The following is a 22,356-nucleotide window of genomic DNA, read 5'->3' on the forward strand; positions in this document are numbered from 1 at the left end:
TCATGTAAAAAGCCTGAGTTGATGCATACGATAACAAAAAAGGGGAATAAACAATAAGGCAAAGTGCTGCTACAGTCAGATACTCCAATGAAAAGTACGTAAAAGGACACTATAACAAAATAACAAATATGTACAATATAACTGTTTTAAATAGAAAATTTTTCTGAAAACAACAAAAACACACACACACACACATACACACACACACACACACACACACACACACACACTGCACAAGCCGCTCCCACTACCAGTAATTATTGTTAGGATAGTTGCAACCACTGCCAGGAAGAAAGCATAAGCAGCATTACCTCTGCCTTCTAATGACTGGACAACAAACTCGAGAAAAAAACTAAAAAGAACGTGAAACAAATGCTACCCCCAAGACAGCACACAACAAACAGAATATTCAAACGGGGCAGGGAAAAAGAAAAGTCTTGCCCGGAGAATTCAAAAATGCGCCAACATGAAAGCAGCGTGATCCCACAAATCAAAATTTGTCACCAATTTGCTCTTGTTAAGACTTCTGGAGGGGCCAGTGGCTTGTTTGTGTCCCATGTCACAGTCAGGAGGGTTTCTGAAATGACGCCTCTGAAGGAAACATGCGCAACAGAACTGGAAAAAGAGGCCCGACCAGCAATGCAGACTGCCATTAATTCTATCAATACTCGTGCAATTGAGTTCATTTGAAAAAAACGCATTAACGCCTCTGGTTAAATCCACCCCTCCTCTTCTTCCCCTCTAAAATCGCTCATAAATCTCGGAGCATCCCTCCTTCTACCAGTGTCATCGCAGAGAGCCACATTTTCAATTTCTGGAGTGAGACAAGGACAGGGGGTAAAAAGCCTCTTCCAGTATTACATCTTTTCTACTTTATTACCAGTCTTCTGGGAAAATGGGGGCAGCTTTGCAGCCTGGCTATCTGTTTACATTTTTTTTTTTACAAGACTATATTGGAATTATAATTGTGTTGTATGGCGCCTTTTTTTGTGCCTTGCTCTGTTTAAAGGTCCTGTGGACCTGGGGAGATGAAGAAAAATGGACCACTTTTGAGGGATTCGATTACTGAGGAAGAGAATGCAGCTGCACCCCCCCCCCCCTCCCCCCCCTTTCCCTTTTCTGTTTTCCTCCAGGTGCCAATCTCTGGATATGCTCGATATTAGAGCAGGAATGGGCAGAAACACACAGGTATCATTATATATAGTATGTATATATATAATATATATTATATATATTATATAGTATATATAATAGTAGAAGAGAGTAGAGAGAGAGAGAGAGAGAGAAGAGACATATATAGATACATATATATTATATTATTACATACAGTATATATTGGGTAATGATTTCCTTCGGCAGACATACACAAAATGAAATATAACTGTGAGGTCATTATGAATTAAATAGTTCACACTGAGTCTAATGATTCTGCGACTGGTCATGCTGGACTGATATTATTTGATTTATTGACTTGGGTGAATCAGATTATTTTTCCTTCTTTTTCTCAAGGTTAGCAGAGGCCACAGTGTTGAAGTGCTGCATGTTTCAGGTTGCTTTGATGTTGCCTTAGCACCGGGCTGACAACAGGCTTTGAGATGTTACATAAAAAAAATGACAAAACAGGAAATGCATTTAAACTCTTTTTGAATCCAGCCTTTGATTTATAATTCAGCAGAGGCAATTTTGTGTTTACTGAGCACAAGTTAAACTTAAAACTCGGTGTCCATCTGAATAGAAATAACATTGAAAAGGAACCTTTTCCAATATGCAATATTTATGATATTTTCCAATTCTTTGGTTTCACCATGTAAAAAATCTAATTAAAAAAAAAAAAAAAACTTATCACTGGTCCCAACAAGGTGACCCTGCAGGTTACACAAACACAGCACACATATTCCCTGGCAATATGGATAACCAGGGCTGTAGTCAAGTCCAAGAAAACATGAGTCCAAGTCAAGTCTGAGTCCAAATAAGAGACAGTTAACACAGAGACAAATGAAATAAAAATAATCCTCTTCAAGAACACTCATCTATACCAACTCTACCGTCAAACAATTCCTTTTGTTTGACAACATTTTACTTACTCAGTCTACCATATTTCCATTGTCTATTTCTTGCCTGTATTTCTTTCGTGCTTACTTGTTTGTGTGTTGTTGTTTTTGTTTTTTGTTTTTTGCTGTTGCTGCTATGCTGCTACTGTAACGACAGAATTTCCCCGTCGTGGGATGAATAAAGTATAATCTAATCCAACCAATATTTCTGGTCCTTTGTGTTGAGACCCCTCCTCACCTGGTTTAATCCAGATAGATCTCTTTGTTGGGGTACTTAGAGATTGCTATGACAGAGCCGTTGTCACTCCATGACTCTCTCTTTGCCAAGGTTTCTAATAAACAGTGCCCGCTACGCTTTGGCCCCATTATCTCCCATCTTATCGAAACTTGGAGATTAGCTGAAACAAATTGCCATATAGCTTGTAACTGGCACACTTTTCCCCATTAGTCAACAATATAGCACTCCTGATTGGTGGGAGGCCAATAACAGCTCCACACTGGGAAAAAAAGGGGAGTTCATCGTCTAAAAGACATTTTTGGTGAGGATGGCTTGTTACCCTTCTCTGACTTACAAAATGCATTCAGTCTACCATGTTCCTCTTTTACCTTCAGTTAAGGTCGGCGCTCGAGGCACACGGTGTCCCTGGCTTCACCCATCCATCCTATTCTGAAGTTATTTACCACGCAGCCTAAAAACTGTGGTATGGTATCCAGGCTTTACGAGTTCTTGGTCATATCTGTTCACTCTGCCCTTCCTATTGAGAGGATCTGGGCACGAGATTGCCCAGGCCTGGGTATAGATCTCGACTGGCATGATGCACGGTCAAACATTCCAGAAGTATCTTGCAATCCAGACCATCAGCAGATTCACTACAATTTTATTCATTGGACATAACTCACCCTTGTGAAAATGCACCACATGCAAATAATTAATAGCCCATTAGGCACTTTCTATCCAATGAAAGCACAAGGTACATATCCCCATATGTTCTGGGAGTCTTCTCCTGTTGTTTAGTTCTGGAACAATATTACATCCAAAATTTCTGCCTTATTTATTGTTAATGTGCTGTCAATGTCTGGATTCTGAAAAGGTGTTTAGTCCCTTGTCTTGTGTCCGTCTGTGTGTGTGTGTGTGTTTGTGTATGTCTGTTTTACATGTGTTGTTTTGTTTCCCTTGTCTCCCTCCCTCCCGTTGTGTTTATTTAATTGATATATATTATATATATATATATATATATATATATTTTTTTTTTATTTAATTATTCAATTATTTGGTCCTGGGACGCATTCAGTGTATTGTTTGTAACTGTTTGTAAATGTTTGGTTTTTTTTATTTGAAAAAATACTAAATGAATAAAAACAAATTTGATCACAAAAAAAACTGTTCATAACTGAAGTTATTGTAGAAACTAGTACATCTTCTACTTCTACTTCTACTACTATATCTAACCCTTCCCTTCGACAACTTTCTGTTTTTCTGGGTCAAAATGTAACATACAAACTTTTTTTTTTCGTTTTGTATCAACGTTTTTGTTGTTTTTGTCATTTTTTTTGTCATTTTTGTCACTCTTCTCGATGTTTTTGAATCTTTTCCCGACATTTTTTTCACTTCTTTCAACGTTCTTTTTTTCTCAATGCTAAAAAGTTGAATAAAAAACTCAAATTCAATGAAAGTAGTGAACTGATCATTTATTTTACTTGTGAAGATGATTATAGTGAACCATCCAAGTTATTTATTTTTTGACCATTTGGTCAAGTCCGAGTCCAAACACCAACTAGCCCGAGACAAGTCCGAGTCCAAACACCAACTAGTCCGAGACAAGTCCGAGTCCAAACACCAACTAGTCCGAGACAAGTCCGAGTCCAAACACCAACTAGCCAGACAAGTCCGAGTCAACACCACTAGTCCAGACAAGTCCGAGTCCAAACACCAACTAGTCCGAGACAAGTCCGAGTCCAAACACCAACTAGTCCGAGACAAGTCCGAGTCCAAACACCAACTAGTCCGAGACGAGTCCGAGACAACAGAACAGCGTCTCCAGTCAAGTACTACAGCCCTGGGTATAGCTACTTTTATCCCTGCAGCTCCACTACGTTGTACTGCAGTGGAGAGAGACAGGGGATTTGAAACCTTAATAATGTTTTAGATGAATTAAAGTGTCCATTTAACTATTATTCTTATTCTTATAATTTCTTTCGATACATTTCAATGAGATGAGTTTGCCATTTTTATACAAAAATATCATTCTATCAATAAGAAATTACTTGCTTGGCAAATTGCTGTGCAAAATGTTCATCGGAGGGAAAAAGAACCGTATCAATTGTTCATTTGCATAATGCAAATGAATCCACCGAGAGGGAAAAAAAAAACAAGTTTGCTGCCATCGCTGACAGTTGGATGCCAGCGCTGCTGCTGGAAAAGCATAAGTGCCTTCACTACAGAGCAGCACAAAGGTCTACACAATTTTGCTGTTCTGAGCAGGAAAGTAAACTGAGTCCAAACCCCAAGCCAACGGAACAATTTTCTTTCTTGTTTTTGTTTTTGTACAGATACAACTTCAACTGGCGGGAGAAGGAATGAGACCAATATTTGACGAGTTGCTTGGTTTGTGTGCAGTTGTCCATTTGTTAGAACTGAGGCATTAGCAGAGAGTGAGCTCCCCGCCACTCCATTAGGCTTTCCCATGATGGAGTAACACCATTTTAGCCCCCTGTTTACTTAATATGCAGCATCCGGCCCCGTCTATTTGCTTCTAATCAACTGATAAGACGCAAGGCCTTTTCTACGGCCCCTGGAGGATGAAAACCAAACTCTTGATGGTCATTAGTGGCAATTATGTTCTGTAACTGGCACACACCTCTCTGCTTTTGCTGCGTTGGTTGCTTAGATGCATGTGGATCTGATGTGGATGCAAGGGGATCCTGAACGCAGCTCCGGAGCCTTTCAGAATACACTTTCATACGCCGAGGCTGACCACGGTCCCCTTTGATGATGGACACATTCAGTTTCTTGTCTGATTGCCTGCTGTGATTGGGATTAGGTTGCTATTTGTGTACACATTATGCAAGTTGTGTGTGTGTGTGTGTTTTATCTCCATTTGAAAGCATGGCGACAGTGTGTCAATAGAAACACACTTCTTCTCTCCTCCACTCTAAAAGCATCATTAACACAGCACTCTGACTTTACTGTAATTGTGGAGTTGTCAAAGGCATCTTGAGATCTCTACATGAAGCTACAATGTGTCCATCCCAGCATGCAGCAGCACCGCCAATTAGCTAACTCAGCTCCTTTGCTTCAGGATTCGGGAGACTTGTGATTTTTATGCTAAACCACCAAGATCAAACGGCCTCTGCCCTAATCCTCGGCGTGGAACCTGGGGAGTGTGATCCTTATCGACAAACGCAGAGCCCATTACATATGCACAGACACCCTTCTGACGGGCTTTTTTGATGCAACAAAGGCAGGAATCCCTTTCCTGTTTTTGCATTGTAAATGTTAGCACACATTGCGTGCGTAGATCCTGCTCAAGACACCTGATCCAAATTCCATCTTGATCTGATGCGGTGTTTGTAGTATTACAGCACACTGAGGTATCTGCTCAGTTAAATCCCTCCATCCTATTTTTCAATCTCTGTGTAACGTGGATATATGATCTATTTACGAATCCCCTTAGATCATTTCCAAGGAGCTCCCAGAAATGAAAAACTGGATAATACAGTACATGGAACAGTATGGATATCATGGCTATTGTTGAGCTAAACTGACATAAATAGAAGCAACATGACCCATTGCCTTTAGCAGGTGTGTGTGTGTGTGAGCAGCAGCAGATGCTTTAAGGACTAGTGAGGATTCAGCTGTGTAAACACTGTACAACATTGTGCCGTTTGTTTTTTTGTAAAAATCAAAAATTACATATAGTATAAATGTTTATTATTTTAGCAAAGATTTCACATTCACAAAAGTGAATGCCCTAACAGAAAACCTCTATTTGAAGTTCTTTTGAATGAAATGCAACAACACATACAGACTATTGAAACCCTAAAGCCTTAAAGACTCTTGGTATATGTGAATTTGTTTTTATTTGCATGAATGTTTGAAATTTCTATTTTTTCTTTTCTCTTTTTTTCATACTTTCTTTACCCCTTAACCCTTTTACCCATGCATGCATTTTGGCATTTGTCATTGTACCTGTCTTTGAATAAAGAATTCAAAAAAGTGAGAGAAAAGCCTCACACACTCACACTAACACACACAAATACACACACATCACTGCGCCGTGACTAGGATGGCCATTGTCAGAAAACTAATAAAGAGGCATCGTGTTGATGCGGTGGGGTAATTACACATCCCAGGATATCAGCGCGGTATTTACAAAAAAAACACCGGGCATCAACATAGAAGAAAAGGTCATCAAGGCAGATATGACATTAGCATTTTGACTGCACACACATTGTGCGGACACAGGAGTGCACACACACACACACACACACACACACACACACGCACAAACCGACACACAGGTACACCAGACACACCGAAAAGATAATGTCATGTTTTCTTATCTGGCCACTCAATGAGACATTGACAATGTGTGTGTTTGTGTTTGCATGTGCATGTGTGTTACTGTGTGCACAGAGAGCCACTGATAAACACGCCACATCTTGGCAAGTGGTGATCCAAGCGGGCGCCGGCTGTAAACACCGGGAGCGCTGCACAGATTGAGATGGAGGCAAACGAGGACCTGTGTGACTGCTTCCATCCAGATGGAGGCTACAATGGTTTTGGGGTTGGCCCGGGTTGTTTCCCCCCGGTGACAACCCATTGAAAGATCTGTGGAGCTATTAAAATATTCCTCACCACAGCTGCTTCTCGTCTTCATCGGCTAACAGCAGCGACGCGGCGGCGTCGTGACGCAGGAAAAACACAGAAAGTAACATAAAGGGCACCGTGCCATTTGGCAGTGTTCCCTTTTCTTAGAGGCGAGGAGCGTCATCTCGGGAGACTCGGAGGGAGTTCCCCCTCCGAGGCACAGCACTCCTCGTTTTTTTTGTGAAATTTATAGTATCTGCGCTTCTTGTTCTCACTGCTTACTACTGCAAGAGAACTCCCTTAAAGGATAGTGTTGTTGACAATGTTGCATTTTAGGATTTTCAGTTCAATGCATTCCTTAACTGGCATTCTTAATCACACCAATGAATATTATGATCTTAACTGTCATTCAGCACCGTTTTTAAAGACAAAATGTACCACCCCGATACCACATCAGTGAATAAAGGCAGCCCAGTGGAGCTGCATGCGGGTAACCGGTGAACTAGAAATTCTAAATCGCCTGTAGGTGTGAATTTGAGTGTGAATGTGTGCTGAGCCCTGTGATAGATTGGCAGCCTTTAAAGGTCTACCCCGCCTCATGCCCAGTGCATGCTGGGATAGGTGCCAGCCTCCTGTGACCCTGAGCAGGATAAGCTTATGGATAGCTCTGATTATGACAACGTTGTTCATGTGTTTACATATAATTATTGCATTGATTTGTAGAATTTCAAGTTTAAGTGAAATCACACCTGACGCAGTAAAAGAAAACATACATTGTACGCACTGATGTATCTCTTTAGTGAGTTGAATGAGTAAGAGTAGTAGGTTGAAGAATGGAAAGGGTATATGGGAAATTAAGTGATATTGTGTTTTTTCTTCTTTCTCTTTGTTATAATTCTGTATTTTTGTACCAAATGCTCTATATAAAGATGTATTGACTATAGTCTTGCTTTCAGTTTCCTACAAAATGTCTTTACAATAACAATTGGTTAAATAAAAAGATATTCTGAAATTCTAATTCCTTAACTTCCAAAGAAGAGGAAATGACAGTATTACAGTATATATTCTTCTGTGGTGGCAGAAAAAGTGCAAAAGTGTTCTCCAGTGGGTGTGGATTTTTGTTTCTGACTGACAGTGTCAGTGATGTAATTTGATTGGTGCAAATTCTGCGTGGGCGGGCAGTAAAAATGATTTCTTATCACTTTAATGTAATTCCATGTGCCACTGTACAGTTTAACAGCTCGCCGGCTGACACTGTTAGCCGTTGCTCGGTCCCATGTGTACACTGAGCACTCTGTATGTTACTGCATGTAGTACTTCAATCACTGAATAACAGGCAGAGTGCTGAGGTTACAGGGAACTCCTCGCTGTGTTCGGTTAAAGAAACAGCTAACACTAGCTAAACCCCATCCACTGCATGATGTGGGATGAACACAACACTAATACAACTAAAAGTTGTGCACTTCTGTACTTACACTTGTACATAGTGCATTCACACTGAGAAAGTGTGGCCTCATGCAGTGCACTACGAGCACCCAGATGCTGCACTCAAAGCGGTCCAAATGTTTAGTGTCAAACCCCCATAAACAGTTAAAGAAATGGACCAACAGATCCTGTTGCTCTGGACGGAGACCAGTGAAGTCTGTTAGAAGCTCTTTCCCGGTGATGCTGAGATCCAACTGAGCTTGAAGATGTAGATGTGACGTGAGCGACCTGTCTGAAAGCTGTAAGTCTTCTGGTAGCTGTGCAAGAGAAATCTCAATCATTCCCAATCAGCAGAGACGGAGAGGTAGGTATGTTAGGAGATAACATAGGCACAGGCTAATTACTGCTAACTAACATGCTAGTTAACAATAGCATAGGCACAGGATCATTACTGCTAACTAACATGCTAGTTAACATTAACATAGCCACAGGCTAATTACTGCTAACCAACATGCTAGTTAACATTAGTAATCAAACCTAAACAGCTAATGTAAGTCCAAACTGTCTGCGAGCTTCTCGTGGCAATACGGTAATTTGTCGACTATGTGACAGAATGTCGCGTGGTTATGACACAATCCTGTTTTTTCCAAAAACATCTGCTACGGAGCCATAACGTGACATATAAGGTAATGGATTATTTTACAAATTGTCGTGTTTCTTTAGAAATAAACGATGGACAACTTAAGTGTTAAACGCTTCAGATGTAAAGCTGTTCCATTGACTGCCAAAATGAATGGGAGTCAATGGGATGCTAACGGTGGGTGTTTTGCAGCATTAAAATGGCGCCATGGGAGCTAAGCTTCATGGATGCCTGCTTAACCCCTTGGGAACCCGGACACAACTCGCACCCAACGGTCGCCATATTTGTTACGGAGCAGATGGTCCAGGACCAGCAACGTATTTTCCTAAAACTAAACTGGTGAATGCAGCGGCGAGGAAGCTGCAGCGGTTGTTATTGAAACACAGAAACACAAACTATACAAATGGGTTTTTTAAGTACCACTAATCTGCTGTCAGTTAGTGTGTAAAGAAGCTGAATGGACGACAACAGACCTTTTTCACAGCAGACATGTTGACCATCACCGATGGCTGCATTCCACTTCGGAGAGGCCCTGGTGTTGTGCATGCTGACTCACTGAAATAGCTAACTGGGACACTTGATGGAATTGAGCCGTCGTTAAGGTTACCCATTTCAGCTGCGCTTTCCTACTATGACAAGTCAGAATATCTGTTTTGAAGAAGATCCATAGGTGGCTAAAATTTATCATTAAACAGAAGTGGTATTTTTTTGGTGAGTGCATATCGAACGTGCACAATTTCAGCCAACACAACCCTATTTAAAGTTACGCACTACACAAGTGTGTAAATTGTGCACACAGTGTGCTGCATGTAAGCATGTGTTCATATAACATGGTACCATCTGGAGGAAATCAGTGCTAATGTTCCCAAGCTAGGCATCCACTCTCTAAAGGCTAGTTTGTTACTTTTGTGATTTGACCCTATTTTAAAAAACTGAAAAAAAAATACACATTATAGTTTTTGCATTTCTTTACACAATAAATGCAATCCAAATTTCAGTTCAACTTCCTTGTTTGTAAATTCTTAATTTAAGCACTCCAGCGGGTTTAAGTTTGCATGAGGATGTCAGCGCGTCATAAGCAATCTTCCTCCACCGCCCGACCACATTCAAACACTTTGATAACTTAACTAAATGTTCACACTCCTCCGACATTACACCAGTCCGGTCTTTCATCAAACTCATCTGCGATGATGTTACACTAATTGGATGTTGTATTATTCATAATAGCAGAAGTTTTTCTTGGATCTCAGCCTTTCATTAAAAACACAATAGAGAAGACCGGGTGTTTGCAAAGATTTGTTAATATTTCATCAGATAGACGGTGCATGTCCAATCCACAAGCACAACAACAGGCAGGCGGTTGCAGCTAGGATAAAGGTAATTAGCCAGACTTCGATAACAGACGGCCTCTACCCTCTAAAAGCTTTTCACATGTTTCTGGCGTTCTCCATTCACTGTCCCTCAACACCTCATTTCGTCGCCATCGGGAGAGATGGAGCAGCTGAGAGAGGCGACGTAACATGCAGTGCTCCTCTGTGTGCACGCGGCGCTGGCAGACAAAGCGCATACACCCAGGATTCTTTGAGAACAATTTTAACATCCAGCACGCTCGGCCCTGATTCCCATTAAGCATTTATGATTCATCTGGATTTTATATTATAACGTTGTGAATTTTTCATGCATCTACTCCCCCCCCCCCCCCCTCCATTTCCCATCCCTTTTTTCTGATCCGACAGGAAAAAAAAGAAGAATTAATCAAACATTGGTGGAGGGAAGAGAAGAAAAAACATCCAAAGTGTCACTTTCACGCACAAACAAAGAAGTGTGTGTTTCCATCATCACCATCACCACCTGCTTGTTACATCCAGGGTGTTTTTTTTTTACTATTATCTCGAAGTAAGATCTTTTCCACAGTTACATCTACACATATCACACGCACCTTGGAGAAACAAACAGCAGGAAGAGGCATTATTAAAAGGGATACAGGCGTCTTCACAGGTACAGTGGAAGTAAGTTTGGAGAATAAAGTGTGGGGGGGGGGGGGGGGTGCTGCCCTTTTACGTTCCCACCTCTCCTCCCGTGGCTATTATTTCAGCTATCTTTTTGTTCTTTCTGCAGAAGGGATCATTAAACCGAAATAATTCATTTGTGAGAAAGGTCAAAGCCGCAGTCTGTTGGCACCCAGATACCAGAGTTAGGAGCGTTTGGAGGGAGAATGTGTGTGTGTGTGTGTGTGTGTGTGTGTGTGTGCGTGTGTGCGCGTGTGTTTATTGTCACGTCAGTGATTGAGGTGAGCCACCTCCTGCCTTCCACTCAGCAGTGATAATAATCATCATCTTTAATACCTGTTATAGGTGAAGACACCGATCTTCAAGTAAATGTCACATCCACTGTTTACTGAGGCCGCTTTGTTGTTATTATGTTCTATGAGCCGGGTGAGGAATGAGCTAGGGAAGGGGTGGGGAGGGAAAGCAAAGAGGCGGAGGAAGAGCGTTAAGGACTGTCATCTTTTAAGTGCCAGAAATAGGCACTTCCCCCCACCCCCCCCCCACCCCGGATCCAAAACTCCCTCCCCATTGTCTCTGCTGCTCCAGCCCACGTGTGCTCCCAGCTAACCGTGAAGCAAAAATGCACAATAACAACATCCATTCTTAACAAGATTACTCCGGCAGTCCCAGTTTGGCTGATGGGACGTGTATGGGAGCAGAGGCGCAGGGATAAGTCGCCTGCAGCCGCCTGCAGCGTTTCACATACGCTGGGCTCTATCCGTAGGAGAGGAGCTGCCTGGGGACTGGAGCCAAACATTGAGCCCACAAGAGCACACTGGCACAGGGAGCAGGAATCTTTAGCTCCTACCGCTGCTGCTGCTGCTGCTGTGGCTTATGCCCACAACTACTATGTCAGATGCAAGGGCCAATTAGCAGGTTTCAGATAATTATAATCTTTTGATTTGAATAATCAGATTTGAATATTTGTAACCTCATTTACTGCTACTCATGCTTGGCCAATATTTTGCCTGGAAAACACAGCATGGATTCATAAGTAAGCAGACTGTCCAACACCACGCTCTCTTATGCTGCCTTAATTTAGTCGCCTATTGCCGCCTGTTTTCAATGCGCACGGGCCGGCGATTTGTTTAACAAATGAGCAATCATTTAAATGTCAGCGCAAGACAAAGGCCAAGTGGCGTCAGCCTATTAAATTGCAAATGTATCTCTTGATGCTTTGAGAATGATATAAATCAAAATCCCCTATTTTGAAAAGAAACCAGACTAATTTAGCCAAAGCGGCACACGAGCCAAGTGTATGAGGTGAACCACTTTAATTCCTATAAATTAGTTAGAGCAAAGTTCAAGGCGGAGTGCCAGATGATTTAGCCTGCTAAGCGCTCCACCTCCGCACAGCCATCCCAGGCCAAGCCCGGTGAGCCAGGGAGGGTGAGGGAGGCAGGAGGAGAGGAGAGGGGCGGGAGAGCCGTTAAAAACAGGCTGTGCTGGGGGATTGTTGGACTTAATTAGAAGAGAGGGCTTTTCTGGATTTCCACTGGAAGAGTTTGACACCGTTGACTGACAAACACTGACATGAGAGAGAGCTAATCGCGGCGACGCAGTCCGAGGTGAAACCATAAAGGGGGCCATTTGCTATGAATTAGCACTGCTGTGGAAGCTCAGGAATGTGGCCCCCGCGTGAGCCGCTCACCGTACAACATGGATTTAATCACGCTGAGCCACAGATGTGAGTGATAGCAGCAAGCTTGTTATTTTGCTCAGGGACTCTGAAGCCATGTGAATGGATGTGCTTTCCTGTTAAATTATAATTGCAGCTGATGCATGTACACAAGAGAGCTACCAGGGATCGCCGACGAGACGCGTCATGTGCCTCCTTACGATACACTGAACTGAAACATGATTTCAGCTCCCTTATGGAAATGCAGAATGTGTGGCAATGCACAGCAGCCGCTCGGTACGTGTGAGAGAAGAGGCAGGACACTGTGAGCTGTGTCTGCTCCGTGGTCATCCGTGTGGGAGTGTTTAGAAAGACATCACAAGGGAAACAGAGTGAGTGATGATAGAACAAATGACACATCTGCCATTAGTACAATGTAAATATATTCTACAATAATGTAGTCTTTATGATTGTTTATGACTTCTAATTTAAAGTTAGCATTGTTTGAGATGTTTGTGTTGTGGCAACTTGACATTAAGCAAGACAATAAAGCCTGTCATGCCTTTGTAATGACAGTTACATTAACCTAGACAACATATCTCGTCAAACATATGTCATAGCAGGCCTAATTATTACACTTTATGGAATCATTACACGGTTGGTTTTTACAGTCACGAGACCACTATACTTGAATTATTCTACTTGAATTTTTTCCTTGATTAAAGTGAAACAATTTGGACTTGTCGTAAAGATGTCAAAATGTTTGATTACAATGAAGACTTGTCATAAAGATGGCATAAAGTATGATTACGCCTTCATAACGGTGTCATGAATGATTCCCTTGACCACAAGCAAATAACGAGTAAGTAAGACGAATGCCACTTAACAGTCATAAACACTCACAAAGACTCATTCATGTTCATGAGAGGCGTTCATGAGATGGTTATGACAGTCATGTCCGTCATATATGAATAAAGTGATACCACACGTTCTGTTAAATGAGCCCTGACAGGCTGGTAAAACGACTCTGCAATAACATTTAGGATACAGGCGATGGCGATATGTCTGCTTCAAAAGTAATAATGCCAGTGAGGACGAGGTCAACAGTAAATTGGAAATACCACAGAATTCAGACAGCGATGTCTGCTCAAAACACACACAGAGTAGTTTACAGAGAAATCTTTCATGAATGTGACTCCGCTGACACCCCCGCAAATGTCTGCAAAGACACAACAGCTATGAAGCTTCATGGACATGTATTTGCTTTAGCACATATAACCCTCATGTCTAAATATACTCCATCCAAGCCTGCGTCTGTTTATCTCATTTTAGTCCACAACACTCCCGAATGGACTACTGTAAGTCACACACATGCACGTACACATACACAGCTTGTTAATGGGGACCAGGATGACGACACAAAGCCATAGACAACCTGTCAAGCTTTTCGAGGGCAGCACTAATGTGATCCCACAGCTCTATCAGAGCCAATGCTGGGCCCAGTGTTTTATTACAGACCGGGAGGGACAGACAGTGGGAGAGATTGGAAAGGAAGAGAGAGAGACTGTGACCATGGCCCATTGATATAATGGCCCTGCCGGCATTAGTGATATACTGTACAGGTGTGCCTCGGGGAAAGAGAGGAGCGCCGTCACAGAGCAAGCAAAGGAGGTAGAAACAGAGGACAGAGGGATGTTAGAATGTTTTTTTTCTAAATTACACAAGAGGAGGGGATGGAGATCTAAGGGCTGAGAGCTGCTGGTAGACTGCAGCTCAATACGGGTCTTTGTGATGCTGCCTGGAGAGAGATTACGGAGCTGTATCCCAGGCACTGTTGTGGGTGTGAGAACCCAAATGGAATGAAACAAAGTCCAACAAATATGGATTTAATGACAGCTTTTTTTGATTTAATCCTCTCACTATGGCACTGGAACCTGTGTCTAATTTGTGTTATATTTCAGCATGTATTACATCCGAGCCAATGCGTATAATTTATGTGTCATAATGGCAATCAATCACTGGCAATAATTCGGCTAATATTCTCGTTAACTCCCACTTCTCATCCATCAATCAAAGGCAGAGCCAGATATGCACTCAATTGTTGGAGCCGGGGTAAATGCAGATTAAGATGGGGGATCCTCGCTGATCTGAGGCCACGTTGGCACGACTCTGTCAAGAAAGCCGGGGCCTTTGGCAGCTGCAGTCAGGACTCGCCTTAGCTTTGCCTCGCTGCCTCGCCATGCCGAAGCCAAACACTTGGAGAAATTCTAACAATGTCATCGTACCACACCCCATCGGCCCTGGAGGCAAGCTTACTCGGGCTCAAGAGTCAGTCTCTCCATAATCACCCCATCACAGAGAAGGAGAGAGGTGGGGGACAGAGACAGAGAGAGGTAATCCAGCCGAGCAGAAGTAGCTGGCATCAGTATTTATAGATATCTTGTTCTGGCAGTCCAAAGTGCCAAGCAACAAAAGCTACAAAAAGTTCTGAATTGAATTCGGGGAAAATACATCCCGGATGAAGATGTTTTACTGACGTCCAGGTGGTAAACAGACAAAAGAAAAAGAAAATTATTGCAATCTTTACTTGTATCATGGTGAACAGATACACCATTCGGTAAATAAATCCATAAATATTAGGGCACCTGTTTTTTTTCCCAAGGAACCCTATTAACCAGAGAATCCAAGCTGTGTTCTCTTGACAGTTTCACCTGAAATCCCCTCAAAAGGGGAAAACCATTGAGATGGATTGAAACATCTCAGACAAATCGCTAATTGAGAGAGGTCTTTTTTTTTAGGGCAATGCAAACATCACTTACATAACACAATATCTCATCTGCTTCAAGCTAAACACCCTGCGGACTTCCATTACGCCACCAATCTGATACTAATGTGGCCCTTCTTGTTGGGAATCCTGTCAAACAGCTTGCTTGGAAGAATGAAGCGTGTGTTTCATTCCCACAACAAACACACACACACACACACACACACACCACACACACACACACACACACACAAAGACATTTTTTTTCCCTTCCCAACATATCTGTTTCCTTTGCTGAATCAATAACCAAAGCCACTGTCAGTCCTTGAAATCTCACAATTCAGCCTGAATTGATTAATACTAATGGTGGATTATCAATTCTCTTTGTGGGAAAACACATATACAATGTCGTGGTGTATTAAAGCGATGGACAATAGGATGAGGGATCAGTCTATTTACCACATCTGCACAACAATTCGGCAGACTGGAAGACATCATGATCAATCCTGACACACCATATGCTAAATGATCGCCGGGAAGTAAAGGAGTCGAGAAAAGTTAACGCCATTAGATATCCCGGCGCTAACTGCCATCAATCTGCCTCACACTACAAAGAAAATAATTCAGATTTCTCATTTGGTGCAAACACAGCAATTTGTCCACTGTTTGTCTTTTTGTTCTAAGGCGATGTTTTGTCTTTAATGGCCTGGTGTAAATGAGCTGCTTCTTTGTTTGTTTGAATAATTGAAATGGTTTTGATCAAAAAAGCATAATGGCGGGGAAACATGGCTGAGATTGCATTAGGGTTCGGATAGGCCTCATGCTAGAGGGAAGAAAGGTTGTCAACATGGGTACAGCAACCTTAAACACTAAAGAACTGCCATTTTATTTTAAAACCCAGGCTACACTTTCCCATCATGGCTGTGCAATGGTAACTCAAGAGCTGCTTTACCTAAAAGTACCTCTGCTTGCCTTGCACTGGCCTACATGAGAGTCTTCACTCGAAGTGATATCTCCCACTCATCGTCAACAATGAACAATCGCACGTCCCCAAGCCCCGTCCGAGTGTGAGCGATACATTGGAGCCTATCTACCTTAACACTCCATTTGCGTACTCTATTCCTAATGACGGGTTATTTCTGAACCGTCCCTGGCTCCTGATGAGTAATCCTAAAATCCCTTTCCAACGCTGTGTTCGTTTTAAGCTACAGCCGAGCAACAAGCTTTCACAGCTGTCTCCTCTGCTTCACTTTAACAGGTACTGCATGTCTGCTCCCCGACGCCAACGGGACTGACGGGGGCTGACGAACACGGCGCTCAGTGAATCACAATGTCAAGAAAAACGACGCGCTGGAGAAGAACAGCAAAAGGGAAGGGTGCTGTCACGCCTTGTGGCCGTCCGTCTCAGTCTCCCTCACCTCCGCCTCCTCTCACCCTCCTCCCCTGCCTTGTTTTATGCTAATCATCTCCTCTGAGAGCGAACACCGAGAATGACACACCGTTCAAAATTGATGGCACAATCTCACTCTATCCCTCTCGAAACACCATCTCTCCTTCCCCCGCCGTGGTGCGGTTGAGGGGAGACACAAGACTGGGGACGCACGTGTAATTAAACCTCAGAGCGCACCGGAAATAAAACACTATGGGATGGAAAGAGTCCAATCTTTGGCCCTGGACCTCCATGATAATGGGCCCACAACAGCAGACACAGGCAGTCTCACACGCAGAGGAAGAAAAATTGTGCAAAATACACAGAGAGCCGTGTGACCCATTTGAATCACACCTCCCGCCCATTTGATTCATTTTTTAATTAAGCGTGAGAAACACAGAGGAAGGGAAAGAAAAGGGGACTGAGAGGGAGAGAGAGAGATTTATAGTCTTAGACCAATACAGTGCCATCTTGGTTTCACATAGGACTTATCTTAGCTCTGCCAGGCATAGTCATGAGCACTTAACCTTGCAGTGAACGCTACCCATCATCATCATCATCATCATCACCTTGCAAAAAGGCAAGTTCTTCTTCATCCAGAGCGCCCCCCCCACCCAACCTGCACCCAATCCCTGCATGTCCTTCAACCGAGAGAGGCCTATATCTATGACAAACCTACGCTACAGTCACGTTTGTTGCAAAGCTTTAAGAAAAAGCCTCCTTCACGACCGGGAACACACTTTGATTCTGTGCCACCAATCCTCTGTTGACAATGCGACGAGCATTTCACCCTCACAGGCACACAGCCTGATATACAAAGCGTGTGTGAGCTTGAAATTATGACTCTCTTATCCATGTTTGTTGTCATGAAAATGTAATATTCTTGTGTTTATTTTCAGATTTTCAGGTAAGACAGCCATACATACTGACTATACCTACTTCTTATGTGAACTCCTTGGGACTCCCATTGTCACAGCTGAGATCTAACCTTTATGTTCCACTCTCACGGATGGTCACCGTGGCCCCGGAGTGGGCGCTTGTTTGTTTCAGCATTGTGATGAGCAGCCACCGCGGAATCCAACAGAGGCTTCCTAATTGACTCGCTTGAAAAATTAATGCATCGCTTAACAGCATTTCTGTGTTCGTACGGTATTTAGAAAACACAGGTGCAAATCCCACATGGTGGCGAATGGTTAATTGATGCAGCCATATGACAATACTTGGGATAAAATAAGTAAAAAGCAAGAGGAAGTGAAGTTAAAAGTACTTGGATCACAAGGGGCCACAGCAGATTTTTGCATCAGTGCTATCAGGTCTGAGGGGGTTGAAAAACATATACTGCAATGCACTACAATGGCGATATGTAATGAACAAGAAAGGCATAGCCACCAATTATCAAAAATTAGGCACCGCAACACTGTTTGCAAAAGCTATTACTGAACATGATCAAATATGCTCGATGGCCTGCGTTCCCGTCCGTGCCAGAGTGGCTGGGTGATATTCCGGGGGAGGGAAGCAGGCGTTCGCTGCCAGGCTGACTCTCCCCAGGTGAGTCCCAGCAACGAGCTGTGAACAAGCTGCTTTGGCCGGGCTGGCCAGCAGCCTTCCCTTCCCTCTCCTGGAAAACCTGCCTGACACTTCCACGCAGGCCAGGGAGCAGGTGGTTCCAGAGCCGCAGGATTAGCCTGCAGTTCTGTTCATTATAGAATGGAAAAAGTGACCATAACTAAAAAAAAATAAATGAAAGAAAAAAAACTCTCTTATGTCATGCACAGTTCCAATTTAATCAGGTCTTTACGTGAAGAAATGGATGTGGGCGGAAATGGGAAATTAAAATAAAAAAATGAAAAATGCATGTTTATATTTTGTGTGGAAATAGCAAGTGTGTTAAAAAAAGATGGGAAGAAACAATCTGTGACTGCTGCACAGTATCTTGGATTTCAAGGACATCCAACACAGCATAAAATGTTGCCGCCATTATTTGATGAGAGTTTAATTATTTCCAAAAGCATTTCGTCAGCCCTCTTCCCCCCCGCCTATACACATCCCTCTCTCTTGTCCCCGTATCTCTGCTTCCCCTTGACAACCAAAACCCTCCCGCCGCCCATGGGAAGGGAAAAAAAAAAAAAACTCGGAGGGAGCATTCAAATGGCCGAATTAATGTTTCCACACGATAAGCGAGCTTAATATAATGCTGACAATCACAGCACTCACCCTGCCAACTAGAATTGGATCGGGTCCAGAAAATTCTTCCAGCACAAACATTTGATTCCAAACCCATCCTCTCTTGGCGCGGCTCAGTAATCTTTGTCCTTCGCCAGGACCGCTCGCCACCGCTGCGGACCCACCAGTTTGTGTACTTTTGGACTGGCCTATGATAGGAGTCGTAGACACGCAGGGAACACAAGTAATCCACACCAGCAGCAAGGACATCCACAGATCCATCAGCATCTCCTCGGACCGCTTTGGCATCCTGTCGTTGTGTGTTTGTTTTGTCTGATTGTTTTACGAGTCTCTTCTCTCTCGGCCTCTCGTCTCCAGCGCCTCTCTCTTCAGATCAACAGCTCCTTCTTAGATAACAAGAAAAGGTTACTTGTGTCCTCTTTGAACGGCGGAGCTTGCATTCATGGCGTGATAAAGGTCACTTGCATGGCTTGGCATGCCTCCATAGCAGTTGGTGAGGGGGTGAGGAGCCCGGCGCAGCATCCATTTGGCATTATTCGGAGGGGGAGACCTAGAACGGAGCAATCACAGTTGTTTGTTAGTTGTCTTTTCAGTCTTGGGAGGAGTTGTCAGGAGGAGGTGGGGGAGGAGGAGGGAGGGAGGCAGGGATAAGAGCGTAGAGACATTACAAACATTTGAACAAATCAGACGAGACAGACAGAATGAGAGAGGGAAGAATCAAAAAAATCAAAAAACGGCTTCTCAGGCAAGCAGAAATGTTTTAGGAAATGATTCAAAGAACAAAATGAAAATTCTCATTTCAGTAGAAGAAGGCAATATGCCACTTCATCATGACAAATGATATATCCGTCGCAGTCATGACCCTTCGGTCCAATCTTGTTTTCATATCATGCTTCTACAATGGAAGAACAAATGGGTATGTCTGTACTCCGAGGCTATTCAGCCCACAACATCAGATTGCCTTGCTTTAATCTGTTGTTCTGGGGATTATCCTGGAAAGATTTTGAGCAATTACATGTTCCTTGTGATTATTGTTTCCACAATACATTCTGGGTGAAATATTGTCATAGGCTGCAATAAAAATCCTCTAAACCTCCATGGACGAATGCACGCAAGAGTGTGAGCTTCAGATGATAGAGAGAGGGGGGTGGCTGCAGGTGAGCGCTACAATGTCAACAGCGCTGCACTGATATCGTAGTGGTCCAGATGAGATCATAGTGAAGGTATTTAGAGAAGGTGTTTCGTCATTGAATCAAATGTGTAATATTACACTGGGACTTTTTCTAATGAACATGAACATTAACAGAAAAACTGCAATAAAACAAAAGAAATAAGCTAAATAAATACATCAGGGACACTGCTGTAAAATAAGAAAAGCATGTAGACTAATATAAATGTTGCCTTTAATTTAAAAAAACAGACAGTTTAAGGTTTGATGTGCATTTAAAGAGCTCAGTCGCTTCAGTGTACAACACACGGATGTGCACTGCTCACCAGAATGCAAAACCAAAGGAGGAATAACACAGACACAAAGGCTTGGCTTTGACTTGTCCTCAGCTAAAAACGGATGCAGGTGGACATGTTACCACAGCCCCGGATGGCTTGCCTTTTAGGCACCGCAGTGTCACTGTTAGCTCTGGTAAACTTTTACTACACACAGTATGTCACTGGACTGATATGCTGTGTGCTTCCAGGAACGCATTTCCAAGGACAATCAGCTGTAACGTAATCCACCTGGAGCCCACTGCACTATCATAGAGTGTGGAGTGATCACAGTTACTGTGACATTCTCCAACTATAGGCACTGACACAGACATTAAAAGATGCAGGACCTGGTTAATTAAAATAAATAAATAAATAAATAAAACTAGGGAAACATCTTGAGAGGAGAATATGAACCTGTTAAAATACAAAATTTCACCATAAACGGCTGGAGAAAAAAAAAAATCCTCTATTTTTATTGCAATTTCAGTCACTGTGGTGCGTGACTATGACTAAGCAAGCGGTTTCAGCACCACGGGAGAAGGACAGCTCCCCGCCGGAGAGCAGCCGGTCCAGACGGCTTACAGCCGCAGACCGAGCGCCGGCAGCGGCGGAGCTGTCCACGGTAGTCCACCCACAGCACCACGGGTGCGTGTCTCAAGGGCTAAAAAAAATAAAACCACGAATTAACCCACAAAGTTTGATGGAACTACTTGCCATTTACGCCTCTGCGATAGTCTGCAGCACGTACCCCGGTTGCCCACATTCGCCCTCTCACTGAAGTTTTTGCCCTTTGAGGAGATATTGTCTCCAGTGAGTCCTCCTCAGTGCATCAGATGTGGCACCGGTGCGCACAGGCAGTCCGATTTACGGAAAATGAAGCATATACAGGCAGCAGATTTGCGACTTATACCGCGACAGAGGCAAGGGGAATGTGGATAAAAAAGGTAGCCTAAGTTGCAGACCTTTTTTTTTTTTTGGAGACTTGCTCTGTCGCTCCGTGCCGGGGCGAAATGCACTGGATCTCCCGCGATGGAGAAAGGAGCTACGAGAAGTCACCAATGGACAAAACACCAACGGTAATCAGTAATACCTGTTTGGGTTTATAGATCATACGTATCATGGTGACGGGTTATACTTACTAAGGAAATTTGCATCCTTTCCCGCTGCTGCATCGTTTCACCGTTTCTTTATTTTTATTTTCTCTCCTTGAAAATACGCAAAAGAAAGTCCAATGCGTTTGATTCGAGGCGGTTGCGGGAAATGAGCCACAAAAAAAAACAACCGCGGAGAGGCTAGAAATCCTTCCTGCAGGTTGTCAAGGCGGAGTGACAGTGTTGGGGTTGTAGTTGCAGGAGCTCCGACAGTCTTGCTGGCCGACTGGAAAAGTGAGGAGGAGATGGAGGAGAGATGCACGGCGGCGAAGAGAGCCTCCCCTCCACGGCGCTCATTGGGTTGATGAGGAGCCGGGTCAACAGGCGCACAAATGAATGCATGCCGCTCTGCCCAGCCACTGACGCGCAAAGGTTATCGTCTCAAATTGCCGGCTATGCTGTAGCTGTAGATATCATAGAGGTGTGTGTGCGTGCAGGTGAAATCATACCTTTCTGTATTTTCTCCCCCTTCTGTATTCTAACTCTTCTTTTTGTCGAGGCTGCGACGCATAACTTGTCCCTCACTTCTCTCTGTTATTAGCGGAAGGAAATGGAGAAAGGCGGTTTGTGAATCGACACCGATGCTGCTCATTTACGCTGTCACTTGATAGGACTAGGCAATGGACACATGGACTCACACATTGTGTCCTTGTTGGCACAACAGAAAGCAGAACTAGTCAAGCCATCAAGGCGTACTGCGTTCCACATAACCCTCCAACTGACTGACAGTTGGAAAGGGTTCGTTTGTTTG

The 22,356-nt window shown here is 43.3% G+C and overlaps 1 protein-coding gene across 2 annotated transcripts in view; it reads right to left on the reverse strand.

The window, feature by feature from the left end:
• The window catches only part of cdh8 (cadherin 8), a 119,305-nt gene extending 97,349 nt beyond the window's left edge, over positions 1-21,956 (reverse strand). The window contains exons 1-2 of one of the 2 annotated variants that reach the window (XM_032515383.1): positions 21,594-21,956; positions 19,000-19,519 (exon numbers count right to left, since the gene is read on the reverse strand). In XM_032515383.1, coding sequence (XP_032371274.1) covers positions 19,000-19,257 — 258 coding nt within the window. In that variant the 5' untranslated portion in view covers positions 19,258-19,519; positions 21,594-21,956. The remainder of the gene's footprint in view (positions 1-18,999; positions 19,520-21,593) is intronic. The other variant, XM_032515392.1, reaches the window with a different exon arrangement.
• Positions 21,957-22,356: the final 400 nt, after the last annotated feature.

Source organism: Etheostoma spectabile, chromosome 1 (genome assembly GCF_008692095.1).
Source record: "Etheostoma spectabile isolate EspeVRDwgs_2016 chromosome 1, UIUC_Espe_1.0, whole genome shotgun sequence".
NCBI classification, from domain to species: Eukaryota; Metazoa; Chordata; class Actinopteri; order Perciformes; family Percidae; genus Etheostoma; species Etheostoma spectabile.